The 24,591-nt window shown below is 34.1% G+C and overlaps 1 protein-coding gene and 1 long non-coding RNA gene across 3 annotated transcripts; both read left to right on the top strand.

Moving 5' to 3' along the window:
* The first annotated feature begins 8,765 nt into the window (after positions 1-8,765).
* On the top strand, positions 8,766-10,969 carry LOC107946036 (uncharacterized). Its single transcript, XR_001696810.2, has 4 exons — positions 8,766-8,857; positions 8,961-9,047; positions 9,138-9,209; positions 10,722-10,969. It is a non-coding gene; the product is annotated as an uncharacterized lncRNA (long non-coding RNA).
* A 6,491-nt stretch (positions 10,970-17,460) lies between these two features.
* On the top strand, positions 17,461-23,255 carry LOC107946035 (BRCT domain-containing protein At4g02110). Of its 2 annotated transcripts, none has more exons than XM_016880216.2 (10): positions 17,461-17,739; positions 17,878-17,967; positions 18,058-18,162; positions 18,491-18,592; positions 18,682-18,766; positions 19,093-19,162; positions 19,346-19,390; positions 19,565-22,006; positions 22,229-22,445; positions 22,577-23,255. In XM_016880216.2, exons 1-10 carry the CDS (start codon positions 17,656-17,658, stop codon positions 23,129-23,131), a joined length of 3,795 nt encoding a protein of 1,264 aa, XP_016735705.2. In that variant the 5' UTR covers positions 17,461-17,655; the 3' UTR covers positions 23,132-23,255. The 2 variants fall into 2 exon arrangements, with proteins under 2 accessions (XP_016735705.2, XP_040962756.1); XM_041106822.1 differs by having other exon boundaries at positions 17,630-17,747.
* Positions 23,256-24,591: the final 1,336 nt, after the last annotated feature.

Genomic DNA, 24,591 nt, shown 5'->3' with positions numbered 1-24,591 from the left:
CACCAGAACACGCAGATCTAGCCGCCTGGGTCGGGTCATTGGGTCACAGCTTAAACAGCACCGTTTCAGGGCCATTTAATCCGCCCGAACGGTGTCGTTTCATGATTCTCTGTTTAACTAACCTTAAAAGCAATTTACCCTAAGCAGAAAAGAAAAAAGAAAGAAAATAAAACCTAAGAAACTAAACCTCTACCCCAAACAGCGCGCCGCTTCAGCACCCCACCCCAGCCCAGACTCCGATTGCGGCAGAGTGAGCTGAGATGCGGTGTTCCTACCTCCAAGGTAAGTATCCCCTCTCCTTTTCTCTTTCACGCCCTTTTTTACAATAATAGAAAACGTAAAAACTAAAATAAAGCCAGAATATCACTAAAAAGATCACCTTTTCAAAACTTTGTTTCGATTTATCTTTGAATTTTTTTTACACTGTGTTTTTTTCGATCTTTCTCTCTATCCCCTTACAGCATTTTTGTGTGGCCTTTTATGGCCCATTTTTACAAAGTAAAATAAAAGAAAAAGAAAAGAAAATTTTCCCCCCGAAATCCCCTCTGTTGCCCCTATTCTGCTATCCTTCTCTGTGCGTTTTTGGGCGTATTTTGTAGGTATAAGGGCAATAGTCAATGTGGAGGTACGGAGGCAGGGACGTAGCAGTGGCGTGCGTGCGAAGGAGCACACGAAGGAAAACGGCGCTTGAAACTATTGCGGCGCTCGTGCTAAGGCTGAATGCCTAGGTTTCTTTTTCTTTGGTGTTGGGCCGCACGTATTCGAATTTGGGCTTAGTTAGCTGGGTCTGATGTATTTGGGTTTAGCTAGGCTTGTTTTTATTTTGGATATTTAGTTTATTTTGTAACTGGGCCACATATATGTAAAATGGACTGTTTGTTTGGACATTTAATTTTGTTTTTATAATTAGTTTAGAGGCCGGGCAAAATTTGGGCCCTACAATCACTGTTAACAAATGACTGTGATAAATTGCTCATTCGAGGACAAGCAACTCGTGGCTACGTTCCATATTTATCAATCCACACAATGCCAATGAGAGAATATCATTAACTCTTTAATTGAGCTGTGGATTCCACTGTTGCTAGTAAAGCCATGCGATACACAAGTTATGTACTCAATATATCGGCTATGGGCTCGATAATATTTAGAGCATAAGCCTCCACTTATATCAAAACATATGAGTTGCATACGCATGGTCAGTGGCTAACTCAGGATTTAGGTAAATCACACCATGAATGTCACAAGTGAATTAATTCACAAACGGATTTAAAATTAATTCATCTTGGGTTCAGTCCAATTTATCATTCTACCAATGAATACATCTATGCCTCTACTTGTGGAGTCAACTGCTCTAATAGTCAAGACTAGTCATCTCCCCAATTGGAATTGTAGACAACATAATAATCCTTCTTAGTATTTAAATCAAGTGCTCACTTTGATTCTTTTACGGGATTACGGACTCATTTAGATTATCTACTGAAGTAAGTTATCTTTCTCGCAATGTAAACATTCTTACAATGTCACTTATCTTTAGTTTGAACTTAGACAATCAACGAGCTAATATTTGCTTGTCACAATTTCGCCATACATGCAAAATATGAAAGACAAAAAATACAAAAGATATAATAGTGAAATGTGAAATTAACTTTATTTATTTATTGTTCAAATAAATAAAAAACAGTTACATGTTTGCTACAATATGGACACGTTCCCCAATGAAATTTAAATCAGGGATTTCAATTCATTGGTTTTGTTTGGCCTTCCGTTGAGTTTCGACGGTGTGGTAGATACCTCCCCTTCTTCATGTCGTTTACTATTAGCGGACTTATTCGTTGGTTGAGTCATCAACATTTTCTCTTACGGGTGCGAACTTCTATGGTATAGGCCAAATTTCACTGCAACCCAACTTTCCTTACAACTAGTCGTGTTTATTTCCCTCATCTCTAATCTTTTTTTAAATTAATTTAATTGTCTAATGTAAGTGTCCCCATTTTTTCCCCATAGGTTCCAACCCTTAGTCTCCACCACTCATGGCATATTATTCATCCGAGGTAACCCCCCATTTGAATCCTCCTCTTGATTGTCCTATTTAGTCTATTCGACGTGGTTTTCTCTGTTCAAACGACCTTCCTCTTAACAAGTTTCTAACAACATCTTCTAGTCAAGTTGTTATGAAATCATTGTTCCTAAGGGAACCTTGGCGGACTTCCCTATTCCTGGCTACCTTTTTTACCTGCTAACCCCTCAATAGCTTAGGTCCCGCAAGATCTACATCACCTCATTCCCGACTCGGGCCTATTCGCCAAACTTGTAATGTTATCTTCTCGGCCCTAACTTTGTGGCGAACTACACCTGATGCCATAATCGAGCCTTGGACTTCACCGTCTAACCCGTATTTAGTGCCCCGATAGGTTACCCCTGTTTATTTTCCCGGTGAACTACCCTGTGTTTATTGTGTTAGAGTATGCCCAAAGATCAATCATGATATGGTTGTAATAACATACTTGATTTATTATGTTTATTAATATAAGGCGTTACCATTATTATTTCAGTTTCTTTTCTGTGTGTATAAATAAACTATTTTATAATAATGTCTTGAGAATAATATGATTATTCTTAAAAGGTCCTTAGTCAAGTATTATTGTTGGCTAGGACAACAATAATGCATTAAGACTAACATGTAGTTGATTGATGATAAAGAGTTATCATTGATATGGAATGTCAAAATCGATGCATGAATATGTGTGTTAGAGAACAACATATTGGACTGACCCGTTATGAGTATGTTTCTTGGATTATTATGTAATTGTCACAACATTACTCATAGTGATTAATATGTATATGATCCTCAAACTTGAGATTATCATAATCCCAACATTGTGAGTCGTATATTTTGATACAGTCAAACGTACACCATAACTGGTTGTTCTATAAATGATGATGTTGGATATACCACGATCTGTGTAGAGGGATATGGTTGATCGATATAGGGTAAGTCCTTCCTACATAATGGGAGTAATATCTTAGGCCACTTGATTGAGTGAGACTAGAATGCATGGCCATGCTTAAATAAGCTGATATGAGATGTCATACTTATTTGTATATCATAGTCTACTTAAGATATCAAGGAACATGGAATGGACTATACAAGTGTGACTATTCCATGACTTGTGTCCAATCTAGAGATAAAGGACTTAATGATTATTGCATGAAAGGTTAATCATAAAAAGATTATGTCGAATCATGATTTCTTGTGACTTAGATAGTAATGATGCATTGCTAGGTGACACTCATTGTTTGTAACATTGGAATCGTTCTAGTATTATTGCTAACATTACAAGAACCTACAGGGTCACACCCTATAGTTGAAATGAACGGAATAAAACATAGTTGGAATTGTGTTTGGTTGTCACCTGAATTAAATTAATTATAGAATTAATTTAATTGGGTAATCAAATATCGAATACATTATATGTACAAGGTTGTTGTACGCATAATGAGAACATGAATTTGGTTCGTATATAAATTCAAATAAATATATAGTTTACCGAAATCATTATTATAATTAATATAATTATAATTTTCGGTTTAAAAACATTGTTATATTTATTTCATTTCTAGAAACCCTAAAAATAGATATAAAATCCCATTTTTTTCTTTGCTTGGTGGGTCTAGCGGCCGTCAAAGCAAAGTATTTTCCAAAATAGTTTTGGAGATTCCTTCGGGTCATTGTCAACTGGGTGGATTACGTAAAGACTGGAGTCACGATAGATTGCGGCTTGATTCGATAGTAGATTAGATTACTCATTGTCGAGGTGTCGCTGTTTACTTAGAATAAAGATTCGGTAATTTCGAAACCTTTATTTCACCCTGAATCGTTCCTCACACATGGATCCATGGTTAGGATCGCCGGATGTTTTATTTTTCCGCTGCGCCGTAGGGGTGTCGGTGTTCCAACATATTGTCCCAGCGGACTACCTATGATGTCGAAGCGTCTTTCAGCTAAGGTCTTACAGAATATAATCCCCATATTTAGTGTCCCGACGGACTATCAAAGGATGTCATAGTGTCTTTCATCTATGGTCTTACTCATATTTATCGACAATTCATCCTATGATGTCGTGGTGTCTTTCAGTCATGGTCTTACACAACATAAATCGTGTTTAGTGTCCCGACGAAATATCAAAGGATGCCATAACGTATTTCAGCTATGATCTTACTCAATTTTTACGTATAGCCTTTGATCGATCCTATGGCCTAGCCATGATTTTACTCTTCCCTTTTTTCATTCCATCCATTCATCTATTACACTGTCGTAACCTTAACGCTTGAATATCATAGTGTTACCATCACGTGTGCACTAAGCAATAATGTCTCAATAATAAATTATGCTATCAATAGTGTATTCAATAGATTCCTCCATTGTAAATGGAGACAAAGCATTGGGAATGCATCAACTTTCTAATAGTCCACCTTATTAGTCTTAATAATACTCTGTCGGGGAATCTCAAACCTTTCCACTTTTTTTTTGCATATTTTTTCTACATCATTAAACATGTTGTACCAGCTTATAAGCCCAACATTGAAATTCGTTACCATCCAAAACAAATAATTTTATAATATAAATTTTTATTAACAAAACAAATAATTTTAGTTTTTCATGCATGAATATTGAAAAAAAATACCAAATCAAAAAGTGGCTTGTTGGAAGAGACAACAGTTGGAACCGTGACAGGTGGAGTATGAGAAATGAGATAAGAGTCAATTGAATAGAGGAAAAGAAAGGGTATTAGGGCTGTATTCAGGTTGTTTGGGCAAAAAATGACTTATTTGAGGCATGATTCATTTAAAAAATAGGTCTATATTTTTGTCTAAACTCTCCCATTTTTCGAGTGGACCTTTGGGTCGGGCATGGACAACTCTATAATAGAATGCTAGAGCAATTAGATTAAACATTTTATTTTGGTAATTAATTTTTAACTTAATTCTGTTTAATGCTTGGATTAAGTATTATGTTTAATGCTAGCAAGGATTAAACCCGTAAGAACTAGGAAAGATTCTCTTAATTAGCTTATTCGAACAAAACCCGTAAGCTGGGTCTAAGTAAGTGCGAGTTAAAATTTTCAAGTTTTCCCACATAATTGGATTACTATATTTCTATGCCTATACTTGGACACAAATGTATGATAGAACTATTTTGTAAAACTAAAGAGTTGAGGTAACATACATGTTTCTTCATCTCATTCATTACAGGAACATAGAACTTGGTCTTAGTTGATATTTGTTTCTTAAACTTGACTAAATGTTCTGTTATGAAATATGATTGGTTTCTGCAGTGCAATGGCTTCCAATGTGACCAACCAATCGCGTAATGTTCTCAGTGTTGACACCATTTTTTTGATGAAAACGGGGTCGACTTGAATTTTGAAAAATGAAACGGAAGTCGCCACCAATCCTTTTTAATGAGGTGTGATTGGATCACCTCGAAAAGTGGTTGTTTTTAATAAACGGTTTGATTTTATTAAAACAACAAGTTTGGTCCACGAAATTCAGAAGAACGGATTCGGGAGTCGGTTACGCACGAGGAAGGATTAGCACCCTCGATACGCCCAAAATTGGTATCTAGTTGATTACTTAATGTCTTAATGTCGAAAAACTGAAAACTTTAAAGAAATTTAAAAATACGATCCATGTAATAAAATGTTGAAAATTTTGGGAAAAGGGGCGTTCCACATTAATCGAGAAAGAAAGCATCGTATCCAGTAAGTTAGGACACAATGTCTCGAATTCCCGATATGCGAATGAATGTCAAAATTTATTTATTTAAAAGATGTTTAATTATCTCGAGTTTAGAAAATGGATCATGCCCAGTAAGTTAGGACACAATCTTTTCTTAATTCCCGAGATTGTTTAAAACTTGAGTTTGAAAAGATTCGTGTATTTAGATTTATTATAAAAATCAAAACCCAGTAAGTTAGGGTACGACCTTCTCGAATCTAAATACGGGATTTGGTTTTATTTAAAAACCATATTAAATAAAATTAACTTAACATAAAATGGTAGGAATAAATGCAATATTAACATGTATAACACAATGATAATGATAATACAAGTAAAACTAATATAAGCAATAATCAAAAAGAAATAAAATACATAAAATAACAAATCCAGTATATGAGATAATTAAAGCATTTCCTAAAAATAATAACAAATACATGAATAAATAAATAAATAAATATCAAATAGTATAACAATAACAATACAAATAGTAGGAAATAAAATGTTCATGTATATATATAAACATATTTAAGTTATAAATCATAAAGTAAGTGAATGTATATATGTATATAAAAAGTTATGAAATACATAAAATATAAAGAGTATATACAAAATACATATTTTAGAAGTATAAAGGATATGTAAATATATATATTTATGCAAATAAAAGAGAATACATGTAAGAATGTATATATGCATGTAAATACATACATATATAAACTATAGTATATATAAAAAAGAATAAACGTACATATGGGCACATATATACATATATATATATATAGAAGCAATTATATTAGTATAATAATAGTAATAATAATAATAATAATAAACTTAAATAATAAAAGTGCTAAAATGCAGACTAAATCGAAATAAAAATGAAAATATTGGGCGAATTTAAAATAAAAAACGAAAAGGACTAAATTGTGACATTCGCCGAAAGAGGGGGACCAAAATGGTAAATAGACCATAGCCCCAAAAGGCAGTGCTGCAGTGGACCAAAATGAATAAAACTCTGGGGCTAAATTAAAAATAAAAGAAAATAACGAAAAGGGGCAAATTGCAACGCGCTTCAAAAGCGGAAGGACCGCACACGTAAATAACCCACCCGCACAAAAACACGCGGACCCTGGGTCGCGGGTCGGGTCGACGCGCGGGTTAAAGGGCTAAACGACGCCGTTTTGGCTATTGGTGTTGAAGCTCAAAACGACGCTGTTTCATGGGCCCTATTTAAGTCAAATTTTTTAAAAATTTTCATTCTTCATCCATTCATTAAAAAAAATTTCTCTAAACTCTCTCTAGCCCCCCTCCCTCTGATCTTGGCTCCGGCCAATGGCCACCGTGCCGGACTCCGGTCGCCGGCGTAGGCGCCGCCACGCACGGTGGCTGGTGAAGGCAAAAAAAACTTATTTTCTAGATCTCGACCCCCTGAGCCCGGATCTAGCCTCAAAACAACCGAAAATAAAGGGGAAAATGCCGTTATGCCTCTCTTCAATCGGTTCCGTCACCGGAGAATGAGTCTCCTATGGCGAGAAGACGGAGCGACTCCCGGTGAGTTCCTTTTTCCCTTTTCTTTTTGTTTTCGTATATAATATAAAAAAATTAAAAAAATAGGAGTAAACAACCTAAGTAAATACCTAAACAGAAAATATATCTTCTTGAAAATGTTGTATTTTATTTGCTGAATATTTGTGAAAAAGAGACCTTTTTATAGATGCAAAGATCGGTTTTTTAAAACCGATTCCCCCCCCGTTTTTGTTTCTTACAAATCAGCTTTATAGCCAAAAGAAAAATAAAATTTTGGTCTTGTCTCCTTCTGCTTCTGCTTGTGTTGCATGTTTGCAGGGTGATGGACGAGCGGCGTGACGTCAGAGGCAGGTGTGGATGGGACGTAGCGAACGGTGGTGGCAGAGGAGTGGGTACTGCAGAGGTGTACGGCGCACATGGGGGAAACTAGGGTTCTGAAACCCTAGTTTTCATTGGGTTTGGGCTGTATTTGGGCCTATGGTTTGTATTTGGGCTGGTCCAATTAATTTTATAATGTAACTGGGCCATTTGGGCTGAAATTTGTTTTGCTGGTAGGGCCCGGGCAAATTTGGGCTTCTACACTCAGTAAAAAAATTCATGGTTAAAAATGAGGTAAAATAAATTAAACATATCGGCACTGAATATATATGCCTGAGTCAGAGTAATACTAACAGGTTTTATAATAATAATAACATAAGACATTGGACAATATCAATCTTTTCTCAATAATGACCACAATTTCGTTTATGCTATTAGTTCCTGCTGCCATTTTATTGGAAGGGGTCAAGTTCAGTCCTTCATGCCTGCAATCTGCTGTAAGTAGTTATATTATATGTTGATGTAATCTTAAGAGCTTGACATGATGCTATTTTTTCTTTCCTTTTACTTGGATTAAGGCAAACCAAGGTTTGAAAATTAGAGAGCTATGGCTGGATTCTGTTTCCACAGTTATCAATAGGTACGTCTATTTTTTGAATGATATGTTATTCAAATTTGGAATCTTTTTTCCAATATATTACAAATGGACAGGTGTCGTACGTGATATTGCAAATGGTGACACCAGTGACACATTCAGAGTTGTGGTCATAATTGCATCAGTTACACTACACCAAAATAGGCTTTTAGCGGCGTTTGGATAAAAAACGCCACTAACGATCGATCATTAGCGGCGCATTATGGAAAACGCCGCTGAAAATAAGCATTAGCGGCGTTTTTGAGAAAGCGCCGCAAAAAACCTAAGCCCAAGGACGTCGTTTCCCGAGCTTTCAGGGATTTAGCGGCGTTTTTCGGAAAGCACCGCAAAAAAACCTAAGCCCAACGACGCCGTTTTCTGAGCTTTCGGGGATTTAGCGGCGTTAATAAGAAAGCGCCGCTAATGCTCAGGGCTTTAGCGGCGTTTTTGGGAAAGCGCCGCAAAAAAACCTAAGCCCAACGACACCGTTTTCTGAGCTTTCGGGGATTTAGAGGAGTTGGTTGGCAACATGAGCTCTAGAGAATTTGTACCAGAGATCTCTTATGCAGTCGTATCTTCGTCTTTACCCCAAGGGGAGAGGTATGATAATTCGTAAACCATAATTTGGGCTTTTATTTCTGCTAAAATATTACCATAATTTTGTGGGACTACTGCTCTGATAAATATTTCTTGCGATGGGAAGATTAAAAATTTGCCTAGAGGGGCTACTGTTATTGATTATGCCTACATGATACACACCGACATTGGAAACAAAATGGTGGCGGCGAAGGTACTTTTGTATTGCATGTTGCTAATTTCCAATTCTAGTGTCAGCCTACAACAAATGCCGCCAATTTAATGCTTGACTTTCTCATTGCAGGTCAATGGTAATCTTGTTTCTCCCACGCATGTGCTTGCCAATGCAGAAGTTGTGGAGATTATTACCTATAACGTTAGTATATATTGACCGTGGTTCAATGTCCATTTTACTGAGCTTATAGTAGAACATGCTTCTATGATAATATTTAAATTGTGGGACAACTCGTATTTCATATGCTCGATGATAAATAGATAAATATATGTGTATCTATATTTGTGTTTCTTTTCTTTCAAAAATTCGAAACTAGCAGTTAGAACACCGAATTCAGAGTAGCGTTATAGGTCATTAGACCTAATATTGAAGAGATATTTACTATTTTGTCAGCTATGACAGAGGAGAAGACTTGTGTTACTGATTGAACTACTTACAAAACTATAGTCATTGCTGTCAAATATTCTTATCTGCCTTCTCGGTTGCCCGCTATTCTAAATTGACCATGTTACAGTATTGACATTATAGTTCATTTGTGCACAAGCAATAGCCCTGGTTCCTTTGTAGTGTACATCTTTGCCTCTTGTTCCAGGCACTCTCAAGCAAATCAGCTTTTTAAAGGCATAAACAGTGGTTGCAACTTGCTAAAACAAGTAGTGCCAGGCGCAAAATCATTAACATGGGTTGAATTACATGGAGTATGAAACTGTGAATTATATATATATATATTATTCTTTAATCATTGAGTCTCTGACTGTCTAAATTACTAATAATTAGTTCTTGAGGGAGCAATGGGGGGAATGTTGTAGAAAAAGAAAAACAAAACAAAAAGGCCTTAGATCTCAAAGGGATTTTGTTCCTTCCTTTTTACTCTTGGTTTTTTATTCTCCGAGTCTACTCTTTTTTTTTTCAATTTCTGCCTGTCAATCAGTGGGAAACAACCTGAGAACATTAAAAATAAATTAAAATTTCGATGTCATTGGTATATATATGAAATTGCAGGTTTTCTCCAGTTTATTTTGCTGACACTATGCGTAGACAATGTAGAATCTGGTTCTATTAGCATAGAAACTATGTTTTTCAGGTTTATCCACTTGAGAGTGTAGGGTTTAAAACTAGTAATACCCTTGAAAGAATGTTGTGCCGACCATAGTTTATTTCCCACTTGAAGACTTGAAAATTTTGTATGCTCAGCCACAAATAAATTAGCTTGTTTAAATTTCAACAGTCAGAAAGACTAGTCCCCATCTTTTGGCAGAATGATAAAAAACAAAAAACAAAAAGGAGAGACAAAAGAGAAGAAGGGATTTTTGGAGAAAATCAAGGAGAAAATTCCTGGTTACCTCTCCAAAACAGAGGACGAGAAGGAAAAAGAGACCACTGCTCCCCATTAATGAATCAATATAATGCATTTCAAGTAAAAGATGTCTATGAGATTGTGTGGTTTATTAATTTGTTGGAACTGTTTGTTCTCTGTTTTTCTTTTTGGGGTTGCATACATCATATAAATTTCTGCGTCTGTTTTCCTGATTGTAAGTAAAAAAATAAAAGGGTATGTATATTTAATGTTTTAATGTTATTATAATAATTAGCTTGTTTAAATCTATGATGTTAGGGCCTTCACTAATTTTCTATTTGCCTATTAATGTGCAGGAGCTGCAACAATATATTTTTTGATGCATTTAGTTGGTTTGCAGTTTATGGTTAAATAGTAGAAGAGATAAGCATAGAGAAATGGTCGATCACCCACACTAATTTCCTATCCTGAACAGTCTTCTTCATCTGTTAGTAGCCATTGTTTTGACAATCATGGTATAAGAGGATCACCCACATCAACAGTCATTGGACCTTCCAAGCATCGGCATTCAACTCTTGGGATCCCAATTTTGTGGAGAATTACTTCAAGGTATTGAATAGATTAAAGATTTCCTTTTCTCACATTGTTGTGCGATATTTGATTAGTTCTTTATAATCCTTTGCGATATTTGCTTCAAGCCAATTGTTTTGCCCCCTCAATTACTAGGAATGTTAAACCTTTATGTGGCTAATTGTTTGAGTATGCCTTATTGAGTTAATTACCTTTATGTGGTGATAGTGGGTATGTTTTATTTTATTTTATTTTTGCAGTCTTGATTTGTTTGTAATTGTCTTATCCTTAATTCCTTTTGATATTTTTCTTGAATTTCAGAGTGGGAAAGACACCTTTGATGAATCAGTATCCTTAATTTTGAGATACATGCTTTGTTTTAGCACATTATATTTGATTGTTAGTTGCATTGAAAGACACACAATGACAATTACTAATTTGTTAAGAAAGATGTGATTACTTTGCAAAATTCAATTGTTTAAATTATTTTCATAGCCTACTTTGATTGCTGTTATTTGTGGGAAAATTAGTCTACATTCTTTAAGCTGATCTTAAATTGCTTCCTACATTGTTTCAGCCTTGGGAAGCAAGTTTGCGGGATGCACACAAGTTTGGAAAACTTGGGAAGAAAGTTTGGAATGCCTTCAATGAAACTTGCAGAGCACAGATGGTGCAGCAGACTGCATTGTATTTTTTATTACCTGGCAATGTGTATGGTCATAGGCAGGTTTAACTAGTCAGTCTGTTTCTCATATGTATTATTTATTTTAGTTTTGATTTTAAATTTTTATTTTTACTTTAATATTTACGACAACTTGAGTTCTAACTTTTGGATTTTAATTGTGTTATTAATTTATTATTTTAAATTCTAAAACTAAATTCATTAATTTTTATATTTAGTTTTAAAGTTAAAATTTTCATAGAAAATTTAATTTAAATAATATATTTTTTATTTATCTTTGAAAGTATATTTAAAGTTCAAATTTAAAAAAATAAAATAAAATAAAATATTTATCATAAAAATAAATATTATTTGATTAAAATAATATTTTAAAATGTTATGTTTTTAGTGGCGTTTTTGCAAGAAGCGTCGCTAAAGGTTTGTTCTAAAGCGGCGTTTTGATAAAAGCGCCGCTAAAGGTCTTGATCTATAGTGGCGCTTAAGGAAAAACGCCGCCAAAGAACATGGTCTTTAGCGGCGTTTTTTCCTAAGCGCCTCTAAAGAACATGGTCTTTAGCGGCGTTTTTGTTTGTAAACGCTGCAAACGTTTGTGACGTTTTCGTTAGCGGCCTTTTTTGCGGTGCTTCCTTTAGTGGCATTAAAAAGCGCCACTAAATGCCTAAAAAAATGCCGCTAAAGACCTGTTTTGGTGTAGTGTTATCTTCTTCCAAACGCTTGTTTCACCCATTAACTCCCTCGGTAAAAACTTGGTCATTAGTGTAGTAAAAATAATGAACATACAAAATTTATCTATATACTTAAGGGTGACTATTCGATTAAGTTAAGTCGAATTGAGTCAAAAAATTTTGAGTTAGTCGAGTTGACGAGTCCTATTTTACCAACCAAACTCAAATTGAATTTTTTTCGAATCGGATCAAATTGAGTAAAAAAAATTTAAGTCAAGTCAAGTCGAGTTAACAAATCTTATTATTTATACTTAATGTTACGTTTACATGAACCGATTATTTAACTAGTAAACGAAGTATAAAATTATTTAACTACATAAACAATATAATAGTTTTGCCTTTTAACTTAATGAGTAAACATTTATCAAAATAACGTAGTTTTGCCTTTTAACTTAATGGTTTTGACTTTTAACTTTAGAAAATGTAAACATTTATCAAAATGTCGTAGTTTTGCCTTTTCTTATTCGGATTTTTGGATAACTCGAATTGTGTAATTCATATTTGAGTTAAATTGAAAAACTTAATTTTTTATTTGAGTTGATCCAAATAACTTGATTAACTCAAATAACTCCAACTATTTAATTCAAAATTTAAAAATTTTATCAAGTTTTTTGAATCGAATCGGATTTTGCTCACCCCTATTTATACTGGTAAAATGCTAAGTTTAGACTGGTGGGCATGCATGCAGGCACTACACTGACCTTACTGGAGTCTTCTTGTACTCGAAAGCAAAACAGCTGAAGCCAAAGCCCAAGGCTGCATCATAAATCATTGTATTTTTTTTATATGTAGTCATTCAAAAACACAACTTTAAAACTCAATCAACTTAATGTCTTTTTGGTGATAGAGATTAGGGTGGTGAAATTCTTAATGTTGCATAATAGAACATGTAAAAGATATACACACGATGGACGTCGAAACCACCAAATAAAAATAATTCCTACCATAAAATAACTCTAAACAGTAGTAAAGAGTAGTAGGGTCGATTCTATAGGGATTGAATATTATGATCAACTTTCTTGTTTTTCTCATGAACAAAATTTTTTTCGTGCTAATAATTGTGACAATAGTTGTGTCCACGACTCCAAACGACCTGATGACAAATAAATAGATTAGGGGAGTTTTGAAATGACTAGAAATTAAATAAATCAAATAACAAAAATAAACAATTAAATAAATCAAAAATTAAATTAAATTGAGAAATAAATTCGACTTTTGTAAACAGAGTTATAAAAGTCTTATCCCTAGACTCAGTGGATTTCAGTTTTTGAATCGATCATCAAAAATTAATTTTCTCCTCCAAACAATAAGTTAGTTATAACAGCTAAGAACGTCCTAACCGCCAATTCTTCCCCTCATAGTTGATCCTGATACGCCTTGCAAACCAACCATTATCGATTATCTATTCGCGATACATGCGTTCGCAATTCAAGACCCAGGCAGCCTTGCGTTCTGAAGAACTTAACACGGATTAACGGCTTCAACCGCGCAGGACATTTAAATTATATCACAATCTCCCTTAACTTGTTCATGGAAATTCTAATACAACATGATCGACTCGTCTTCCCAACTGTACTCCAAAACGACTCCAACCCAATGCGCTTTTTGAATTGAAATCAAGTTAACTTTAAGGGATGAATTTGTCAATCCTGATATTCCGAAGAGATTGCGAATACCAATTTGAAGGATTTTTAGTGCGTATACAATTTTTCACGATTCTTGATCGGAAAGAATACCGACCTAAAGCTAATTTGAATTTAGTGAAGCATGAAATTAATCATGCTTTGGTTGGTTATAGAGTGGATTTAAATGAAAATGGTGAAAGTTGGAAAGGGAAGAAACTTGGAAAGAAATTAAATAATTTTGTGAAGAAACAAGGAAATGAAAATGAAAAAACATTATGCTATTGACGCATGAAATTGGAAGGGAAAAAATTAATCCTATTCAATTCCAAGTGACTTCAAGTGTACCATATCACCTATTTATACATAAATCATATACTAAAATTAGGCTAGTTTCACCTACTCACTAATTACATGAAATAATATAAAATTTTATTTTCTAAATTTGGCTTTTACAATGTCAAAAATCTGGTTAGCCCCTCAAATGCCCCAAATTTAAGATTTGGCCCATCTTCTATTTCCCACGCTTCAATTTAATCTATTCTTTACATGTCTTTGATTTAAAGCACCCGAATTTCGTCCTTGTCAATATTTAAACACAATATTTACTGATTAGCAAGAACTAATTCAAGAACAAGTCTAATTAAGCACGAAAAATATACAAAATGAACAAGCTATCAATTCAACTAAATTTTGATCTTCCAAATGTGTTTCCATAGATGAAGAAGATTGATCTATCAATACATATTTTATTTAAATGTAAAAATATTACTTCCCTGGATACTTAATCCAAGCATTAAACGGAATTTAAATTTTTTAAAACATTTTATTTACTTGAATTGGTTTTGAAGCTATAAACCCTTTTGGATCGGTGGTGTGTTCCAATGCAGTGCGTTTAGTTTTTTTTTGTCTTATACTACTAGTCTCATCGTTGTAGTAATTAATTCACCGTCATTACTGTTTTTATCTTAACTAGAGGTAAACGCATCGCCCATAAAAAAAATCTTAAAATGGAATGGTAGGGTGTGAAAGAAAAAAGAAAAATTAATTAATTGAAAATAAAATTAAAAATTAATTTTGTGAGTATAAAAATAGAAAAGATAGATGAAAATAAGAGATTGAAAATTTTGGAGATGTGGCATTAGATCATAGGTCAAAACTATATAAAAGTTAACGGTGGTAAAGAGGTTACCTAAAAAAATTAACAACTTGGATTACGATTTTCAAGTTTATTAATTAGTTTAAAAAAAAATATGTATACAAGTTGTCAAGTTTAAGGACTAAACAATATATTAATCTTATTATTTATTTAATTTTATGTGATAAATTACATAATATAAAAACAAAACAAAACATTACAAAAATTACAAAATGGGTTGTATGTAGACATAATAATGGGTCGGGCTAATGTAAAATTTTAGACCTATTTTCCAGGCCCAGGTCCGACCCGAAAAATAGGCCTAAAATTTTGCCCAAACTCGACTCAAATGAAAAAATCCTAAACCCGAGCCCGACCTGGCCCGTCCTTAACTTTTTTTATATAAAAACAAATTAAAATTATAATAATTAAATACACTAAAAATATTAAAATAATTGTTTTTCAACAAATTAAAAATATATTAAAAATATTTATACTTAAATAACACTAAGATATGTGCAACTTAGCAAGCAAATATCTCTAAAATAATAGCAAAATTAATAATAAAATAAGAGTTATACAATATTGAAACAATAACAACAAAATAATAGTAATATAACTGATTTGTTTAGAAAACGAGCCTTATTTTTTTGTCCAAACCTATTTTTACTCAAATCCTCTCACTTTTTGAATAGGCCTTTGGGTATGGACAAATAACCTGACCCATGATTAGGTCTAGTTGTATTGGGGCAAGCTTGAGCCTCAGATATTGAAGCCCAAGTTTGACCTTTATCTTAAATTAGCTTAAATTTTTTTCCGAAATCATAGACACTAATTGAAGTTAAAAAAGTATTTTTTAATCCAAACCATGATTTCAAATTAATATATATATAAACAATTAGCTTTTCAAATCAAATATTGATTTTAAGTTGAGATTTGAAATCAAATTTTTTTTTGAATTAAGATTTTAAATCAAGTTAAAAGGCCAAATTTGTTAGTTTTTAACTTTTGAAAAAATGCTTTTCAATAAAATTACATTTTTATTTATTCATTAAATCATTTACTTTATACAACATTATGTCTAAAATAGACATTTTATCTTTTTAAAAGAACTTATAGATAATAATGGTACATTATCAAAAATTTCAAAAACATTTTTTAAAAAAGTTTTTTAATAACACTTTTCAACCTCAATCTTAACCTCAACGATAAACTAACTTTAAAAGAGCCAAATAGTAATAATTGAAAAGAAAAGAAATAAGTGTTAGATTGTGCTAGTAGTCACCATACTTTAAGAAATTTATGGTTTAACCTTTATACTTTAATTTGATTAAATTTTGTCCCTATATTATTTGTAAAGTTGTAGTTTTGGTCCATATTATCTAATCTCTAATTGGATCCTTCCAAAGCTCTTGTACTTTTTAGATTTTGAAATTTCAGCCTTTAACGCAAATGACAATAGTTAATCTATTAAGGGTGAGTTTGGATGGATGGTGGGGTACAGTGCGGTGGGTTTAACTTATTTTTTGTCTCACGTTACAATATTGCTACAATATTTAATTTCACTACCACCACTATTTTTACACTAACTGCAGGTAAACGTACTGCCCATCCAAACCCACTCTAATTAAATTTGTAATGAATAATATATGGAAACAACAAGTTGATATGGTATTATACATATAATAATATGTTTGGCGCCAGAGGCAGATTTAAGGGGGTTGGCAGGGGCCCCGACCCCCATAAAATGAAAAATTTACCATTTTGACCCTTTAAATTTTTAAAAAATTTAATTTAATAAAGGTAAAATTGTTCTTCCCCCTAAAAATGATAAAAATTTGATTTAATCCTTTAAAAATTGTAAAGATATAGATAATTTAATTTTAGCCCCCTAAAATATTTTCCTAGCTTCGCCCGATGCATCAGATTTTGAAAATATAATAATTTAATGAATTTAATACTTATATTTTAATAATTATTGAAAAATTAATATTTAAAAACTACATAAACTAAAAAAAAACCAAATTAAAGTAAAAGGATTAAACCCGAAAAGCACAAGGGCTAATAGCAGAATTTAACCATTCAAAAAGAAACCAAGTTTCAGCCTAGTCGTATACTTCTGATTGGGCTTTTCGACAGTAATCAGATGCCCTCAAAATCGGTGATATCAGTCCACTACAGAAAGCCCAAGACTACACGTGTCAAATTATCGTTCCGTCATTATACCACGTGGAGACACCATATTCAATCAAGAAATTTCCATCTCCCGCCACTAGAACAAAAAATAAAAAAAAATCAAAACGAAAAGAAAATTTTCCCTCGCATCGGCCCCCCGAATATAATAAACTCACTATTTTCCCACTCTCTTCCTCGACAAGTTTTGTAAAACCCCCCAAAATCCCTTTTTTAATCCCTCGCTTTCATATCATTTCTAAACTCATTTGATTAAATTCCTCCTTTTTAGTGTTATTTCCCCCATAGATTCAAAATCTCCCTATTGTTCAAATTACCCTAATTTAGTATTTCTGTTTTTAAACGCTAGTTTCCGATCCGATGCTGGAATCCGATACTCCCTCGAAAACGTTTCTCGGCGTTCGTTTTTGTCTTTACGGCTTCGATCCCGTTAACGAACATAATGTACTTCCGTAATATCCCGCGTTATCTTCTATTAGTGTTGTTTTTTTGGTGTCTTCAAAGCGCTCTGCTTCTTAATCTTTGTTTCATTGAAGTACTTATTTGAGCAAAAAATAATAAAGCTTTTTTTTTTTTGTGAAGGTTCGAGTAAAGCTAATTAACGGTGGCGGCGTTGGTGTCGGTCAGTATAGTCAGAGTTGCACTCATGTGATTGTTGATAAGATTGTCTACGTAAGTCTATTAAAGCAATGGTGCTTGCTTTATATATAAATTCTTTTGTTAAAAAAAGATGCTGAAAATCCTGCTTTTACATGCTTGTAGGATGATCCTGTATGTGTTGCTGCTCGAAACGATGGCAAAACAGTTGTCACTGGGTTATGGGTTGATCATAGTTTTGATATTGGAATGCCTGTTGATGCTACTTCGGTTAGTTTGTTTTGTTGCAGTACTTTTTAAAGCTAACTGTCTGATAATTGTTTAAGATATTTTTGAATTTTATACAATGTCTACTATTTGGAATTTTCGATTCATGAATTCAATTGGTGTAGCACATTTGCAATAAAATGATGAAATTAGAGCCGATATTTGATCAGTTTATTGATAATTTCTCACGCATACAACTTCTACGACATAGAGACGTGTCATTGTTTTGGGGTCAGAATAGCTGTCATGATCTGTATCATTTCTTTAATGAAGTTGGACTTTATTCTTATCATCTGTGTAAACTTGTGAATCTGCCATTGTTTTCTGACAGATTATGTACAGACCTCTTAGGGATTTAAATGGAATTCCTGGTGCTAAAAGTTTAATTATATGCTTGACTGGATATCAAAGGCAAGATCGAGATGACATTATGGTATTGGTCTATCCTTCACTATTGTTGACTACTTTTATTAATTGTAAAGCAAATAAAAATGTTGTGTTGTTTTACCTATGTGTTTGCAGACGATGGTTGGCTTGATGGGTGCTCAATTTTCTAAGCCTCTGGTTGCAAGCAAAGTTACTCATCTAATATGCTATAAATTTGAAGGTGAGATTTTCTTCGTTTTCCTTATCAAAGGGCTGTGAAAGTAAACTTCACAACTTAGGATCCTGTGAAGATCTTGTCAATCTTTTTCACATTGTAATTATTATGATGAGTTTGTTCTTTGTGTCTACTCTTAATACGTTCCTGCTCTCTTTTTCTTTTATTCATTCCTCTGTGTTTCATATTTGTATATAAACTATTCATGCATCTATTAGCCAGTTTTGATGGCCTTTTCTAGTAAATGTTAAGATGCAGGTTTTCATGTGTTGAAGTTTTTAATGATACTGACTTTCAGTAGTAATTTTATTAAATATTGTTAATTTATGCAGGGGAGAAGTATGAGCTTGCTAAGAAAATCAAGAAGATAAAGCTTATCAACCACCGCTGGTTGGAAGATTGGTATGTTTGCATAAAACTGAACTTTGTAGTCCTGAAGCATAATAAATTTCAAAGCTTCCAGAATATAATTTTGCTGATAAACAGAAAACTGAATGCTTTTTCTTTTTGGGGAGCTGAAGAAACTAGAATTTACATGCAGACTCTTTTGCTGCTGTTTAATCTTCTTGTCTTCTTTTTATGCAGTTTAAGAGATTGGGAGCTTCTTTCAGAAGCTAATTACAGCAAGAGGTAAGGGCCTTTCTGAGAATGTTTTACGTGTTTCTCCATAGCATACCAACTCTGCATTTGCTTAGGCATCTTGATTCTCATTTATATTTGCTCAGCTCTTATCCAATGAAGAAAAAGTGAAAAAGATAGGTATAAGCCATACTGAATTATATTCTAATCTCTTCATCTCAACAGTGGCTATGAGTTAGAGGTGATGGAAGCTGAAGCTAAAGATTCTGACGAAGAGGCTGAAGAAACTACATTGAAGCTTTCTGGACAAAGGAGTCTGAATAGGAGCCCTCATAGTTTGAAAGCTGGAATGACCAGTTCTGGCGAGTTGCTCTCCACAGTTGAAGTGTCCACTTCCACTATTCCTAGACATTCACCAAATACTAAGGAAGTTTTAGTGATGCCTGGAAAATCTCATTTAGGCACAAGCTTCGATGATGTTAATGACCCTGAGCTCAATTCTTTTCAGAACTCAGGTCTCAAGAATGGTTCATCTATTAAGCTAGCTCAACCAGGCAACAGAGGCTCAAATGCTACAAATATGGATAGTAACTTGGCATCTACCTCTAAGAGTCCCTCATTATCCAATGATTTGTTCACTGCTATAAGTTACTCCAGGAAAACTCCAAGAAATGCTACACCTCCAAATTTATCTGGGGAGGTATCAGGCAACATTAGTGGCTCTCCTCAAGCTATGAAAATTCAGGATGTATCAGGCATTTCTTCCTCTAAAATACAGCAACCAGAGAAAAGAATCTGTGCTTCTTTTGTTAGATCTCCAAGGAAAGGAAGCGATTTGTGTCATGGAGAGGACTCTGCTGGTATATTGCCTCAGAAAAGAGCTTTGGAACTTTCTGGTAGTAGCTCTAAATCACGAAAGATGAGTTATAATGCAAAAGGTTCCATAAAGGGCAGTGCACTTGATACTGTACAGTTGGAGCCGACATCCTCGGTGGGAGATCAGCTACAGATTAATGACTACCCAGTGAATGAGACTGGTTATCCGAATGTTTTACATAGCTCATGTGCAGGCTATGTGACTACCAAGTTGTCAACTGATCTCTTTTCCTCTAAATCTGTAACTCCAGATGACAGACAGAATGTTAGAGATGAGAAGTCACCCGATATGTCCCCTAGAGGGTATAGAGGGTCCACCTTGGCAGGCAAGCTGGATATGCAAAATGAGAATGCTTATGAGAAGTCACCCCAAATGTCCTTCAAGGGGTTAAGAGAGTCAACCTCAGCAAGCAGATCAAATATTGGCCATTACGGTCTAGAACGATTACAAGTGGTTGGAGAGCCAGGTGAGCTGCAGAATAAGCAGCAAGATGTTCAGGTTCCTTCACTTGATAGAAAGCTGGGGAAGGATAATTCCCATAGCCCTTCTAAGTTGGACGTGCTTGAAGGTGGAAATGATGAATCAGTGACAAACTCAGTTAGCAATAAGCAGCAAGATGTTCAGGTTCCTTCACTTGATGGAAAGCTGGGGAAGGACAATGTCCACATCCCTTTTAACTTGGATGTGGTTGAAGGAGGAAATGGTAAATCAGTGACAAAACCAATTAGCAAGAAGAAGCTTGCAAAAAAGACCTTGGGTTCTCGACCAAAACTAAGTAACATTGCTAACAGAAAAGGTTCTATTTACTCAAGCAAAATTGCTTCTGATAATCATTCTACAATTTCCATGGATGGTGATAATGAAAGAGCAGCTCATAAGGGTGCCAGTGAGCTTGAGACATGCCCTCCAACTATTAACCTGGATGCAGCAAAGGATGTTGAAAAAGTTACAAAATGTCAGAATATTGGTACTAGTAAGACTCAATTCATGGAAGATGAAACTCAAGCTCCAGATGAGGAAGATGACAATGGTTCTAAGAAGGTGACTGGAGTAGAGAAGTCTGAGTTGGTTGAAGTGATGCATAAAGCAGATATGTTAGTAGAGACAGAACATGTCAGACATGATCCCAAAGTGGCTGTACATGCGAGTCCAGTTGCCTCTGAGAATGGAACAAATGGAACTGATCCTGAGAGGGCAGTTGGGAGCAAAAATTCTGAATTTGGTGAACCAACGTTAAAGAGTGGTGGCTTGAGAAAAACAAACAAAAGGAAGAAACAATTTTCTGGTAAGGCCAGGATGAAGGCTGTTCCTTCTAATTCCAAAAATGATTTGGCTGGGGAAAATACCAGTGTCGAGAAGAATGCTGATGACAAAGATAATGAAAAGGAGAATTTCATGCCACATCCTGATGACAAACCAAGCAGTGCTAATGCATCTTCAAAAGTGGAAATCTCTGGGGCTGCTGGCAAGGGCGACACAGTTGGTCTCAAGGAGATTGCTAGGAAATCAGTTGGTAAACCCAATAACAAAACATGGAAGACTAAGATAAAATCTCAGAAGGTTGACATGCAACCAGTCCAAAAGGTTTTCAAGAGAGTGAAAATTGAGCCTACATGTTTTATATTGAGTGGCTACAGACAGCAGAGAAAAGAATTTCAGTTAGTCATTAAGCGTTTGAAAGGAAAGTTTTGTAGAGATTCTCATCAGTGGTCATACCAGGCAACACATTTCATTGCACCTGATCCAATTCGTAGGACTGAAAAATTCTTTGCTGCTGCTGCTTCTGGAAGGTAACATATTTCTAACTTTCGAAGACTTATCATAGTTCCCTTTAGCTCTTACAGAAATTATACTGAAAGTTCCTCTATGTTCCATTCTCCAATTAAGAAGATTGTATGAGAACATATGCTGTTAAAATTAACTAACCTTTGTGCTCGCAGTTTTCACATCTATGCTAACTATTCATTTTCAATTTGAAATGTTATTTGAATTAGACTTTCCTGTGAATGCAGGTGGATTCTTAAACCCGAATTTTTAAGTGCTTGTAATGAGGCAGGAAAGTTCTTGGCAGAGGAGCCTTATGAATGGCACAAAAATGGCCTTAGTGAAGATGGTGCAATAAACTTAGAGGCTCCAAGGAAGTGGCGTCAGTTAAAGGAGAGAACAGGCCATGGAGCATTTTATGGAATGCGCATTATTGTGTACGGAGAATGCATTGCTCCTCCTTTGGTATGCTCTTCAGCATTATTAACCTGGTTACAGTTTTTTTTCAATATCTGTAACTGTCTTGTTTCGATTAAACTAAAACAGATGGTTAAGGTTGGTTGGTTATAATGTCTTGACTCACTGCCTTTTACCAGGATACTCTGAAGCGTGTTGTGAAAGCCGGGGATGGTGACATTTTAGCAACTTGTCCCCCTTACACCAGATTCCTCAAATCTGGTGTTGATTTTGCAGTTGTTAGCCCTGGCATGCCACGTGTTGATATCTGGGTTCAAGAGTTTTTGAAACACGAGGTACCCTGTGTTGTTGCTGACTACCTAGTGGAATACGTCTGTAAACCCGGTTACTCCCTGGAGAAACATGTACTATACGACACTCATGAATGGGCAGAAAAATCATTCACTAACTTGACAACCCGAGCTGAGGAAATCGTCGATGACTTGACTCATGAATCACCAGGTAGCTCGGAGAGTAATGATATAACATGCCAAGTTTGTGGCTCTGGCGACAGAGAAGACGTCATGCTGATCTGCGGCAATGAAAGTGGTTCCGTAGGTTGTGGAATCGGCATTCACATCGATTGTTGCGATCCTCCGCTTGACAATGTTCCTAAGGAGGACTGGTTTTGCCCGAAATGTAACAAAAGCAGCATAAACAACACGTCTTCCAAAAGAAGAAAAAAGGGTAAGTAGGTGTTTTAATTGCTTAGCTTTCGGAAGGGTGGACTTGTGTTGTAGCTTTTGTATAATTGTTTAGATTAGAAAGAATTTGTAAACGATACTAAAATAAAACTAGTTTAAAGTATTTAGTTGGCCATTCAAAGCTGTTTTCTTTTTGTAGGAATATTTAATATTATTTTCACGAAAATAATTCCAGTCCATTGAATTAGTTGGATGGCAGCAGTCAGCACGTGTTCTTCTGAAATTGGGGTTCTCTTTTCATCCAAATTGGCTCTTTCCACCAAGGATTATTGATAGGGGGCATCATATCTGCTTAAATCGTTTTAAATTTACTAAACCCAGCTTAACTATAACAATTCAAAAATTAAAGTAAAAACTGAAATGAAAACAAAAAGCTAGTTTGGTTAGAATCACTTTATCAGTTAGATATAAAATATAAAAAAATATAAGAACTCAAGAAAATAATAGAGATTTATTTAAAATAAACAAAAATCTTATAATATGAAAGTAATTAAATATTACCAATTGAATAAATTTATTGCTAATTTATATGGCTGAACATGAGTAAAAAATCATATTTCAACAACATTAATATTATATAATTACTTAAACTAAAAGCATTTAATGTTTTATAATTACTCTAATTTTAATGGGATAAATATTGGACTTTGTATAATTTAAAATATCCTAATTTTTAAGTTCAATTTCTGATAATTAAGGGAGGAGAATGAGGTTGTTTGAGATTGAACCTAGACTTTCATGCCTACAACATAATTCTCTTGTCATTGAGTCAAGATATAGTTGGCCTAATTTTTAAGTTTTAGTATTATGTAGTTAACTTTGTTAAGGTTTAAAATTTTTAATTGATTTTGTGTTGTATAATTGTTGTTTAAGACATTATTATTAAAATGTGTTTATAATATATTTCCCTTTTTTTTCCTCTTTTTTCTTAATTTTTCTCTACTTTCCCATTAATTATTTTTTAAGCCTTTGATTGGTTGGATTTGCAGTCAATATGAAAATTGGTGGTTTAACTAGTGTGATGATATATCTAATTTTGAAAATCATAAATGGCAATGATAGAATGGAATCAAAAAGATTTCTTTTAAACTCAATTCATTATTAATTAAAGTTATAGAAGCATTAATAATAGATTAGAAATGGAATCGATTAATTAATTGAATTGAAATAATTTTAATTAATTTGAGTTTCATCTTAAATAAATTAAAGGGTTTTTTTTTCAAATTTATTTTAGTTTAAATTTTATTATGTGAGGGTTTTGTGTGGAGCTATATTGATTTAGGTTATTTTCGATTTGTATTTTGTAATGATTTGAATGTATATTTTTATAATTGTTAATTTAAATAAATTAAAAATTAGAAACAAAATTGTTAAACCCCCATCTATGATAAAACATGTGGCAAGTGTTGAAGGCGGCTAGATAGTAAGCCTACCACCAGAAAAGTCGAGTA

The sequence above is a fragment of the Gossypium hirsutum genome, chromosome D12 (genome assembly GCF_007990345.1).
Source record: "Gossypium hirsutum isolate 1008001.06 chromosome D12, Gossypium_hirsutum_v2.1, whole genome shotgun sequence".
Taxonomy (NCBI): Eukaryota; Viridiplantae; Streptophyta; class Magnoliopsida; order Malvales; family Malvaceae; genus Gossypium; species Gossypium hirsutum.
This window is presented reverse-complemented; position numbering and strand designations above follow the sequence as displayed.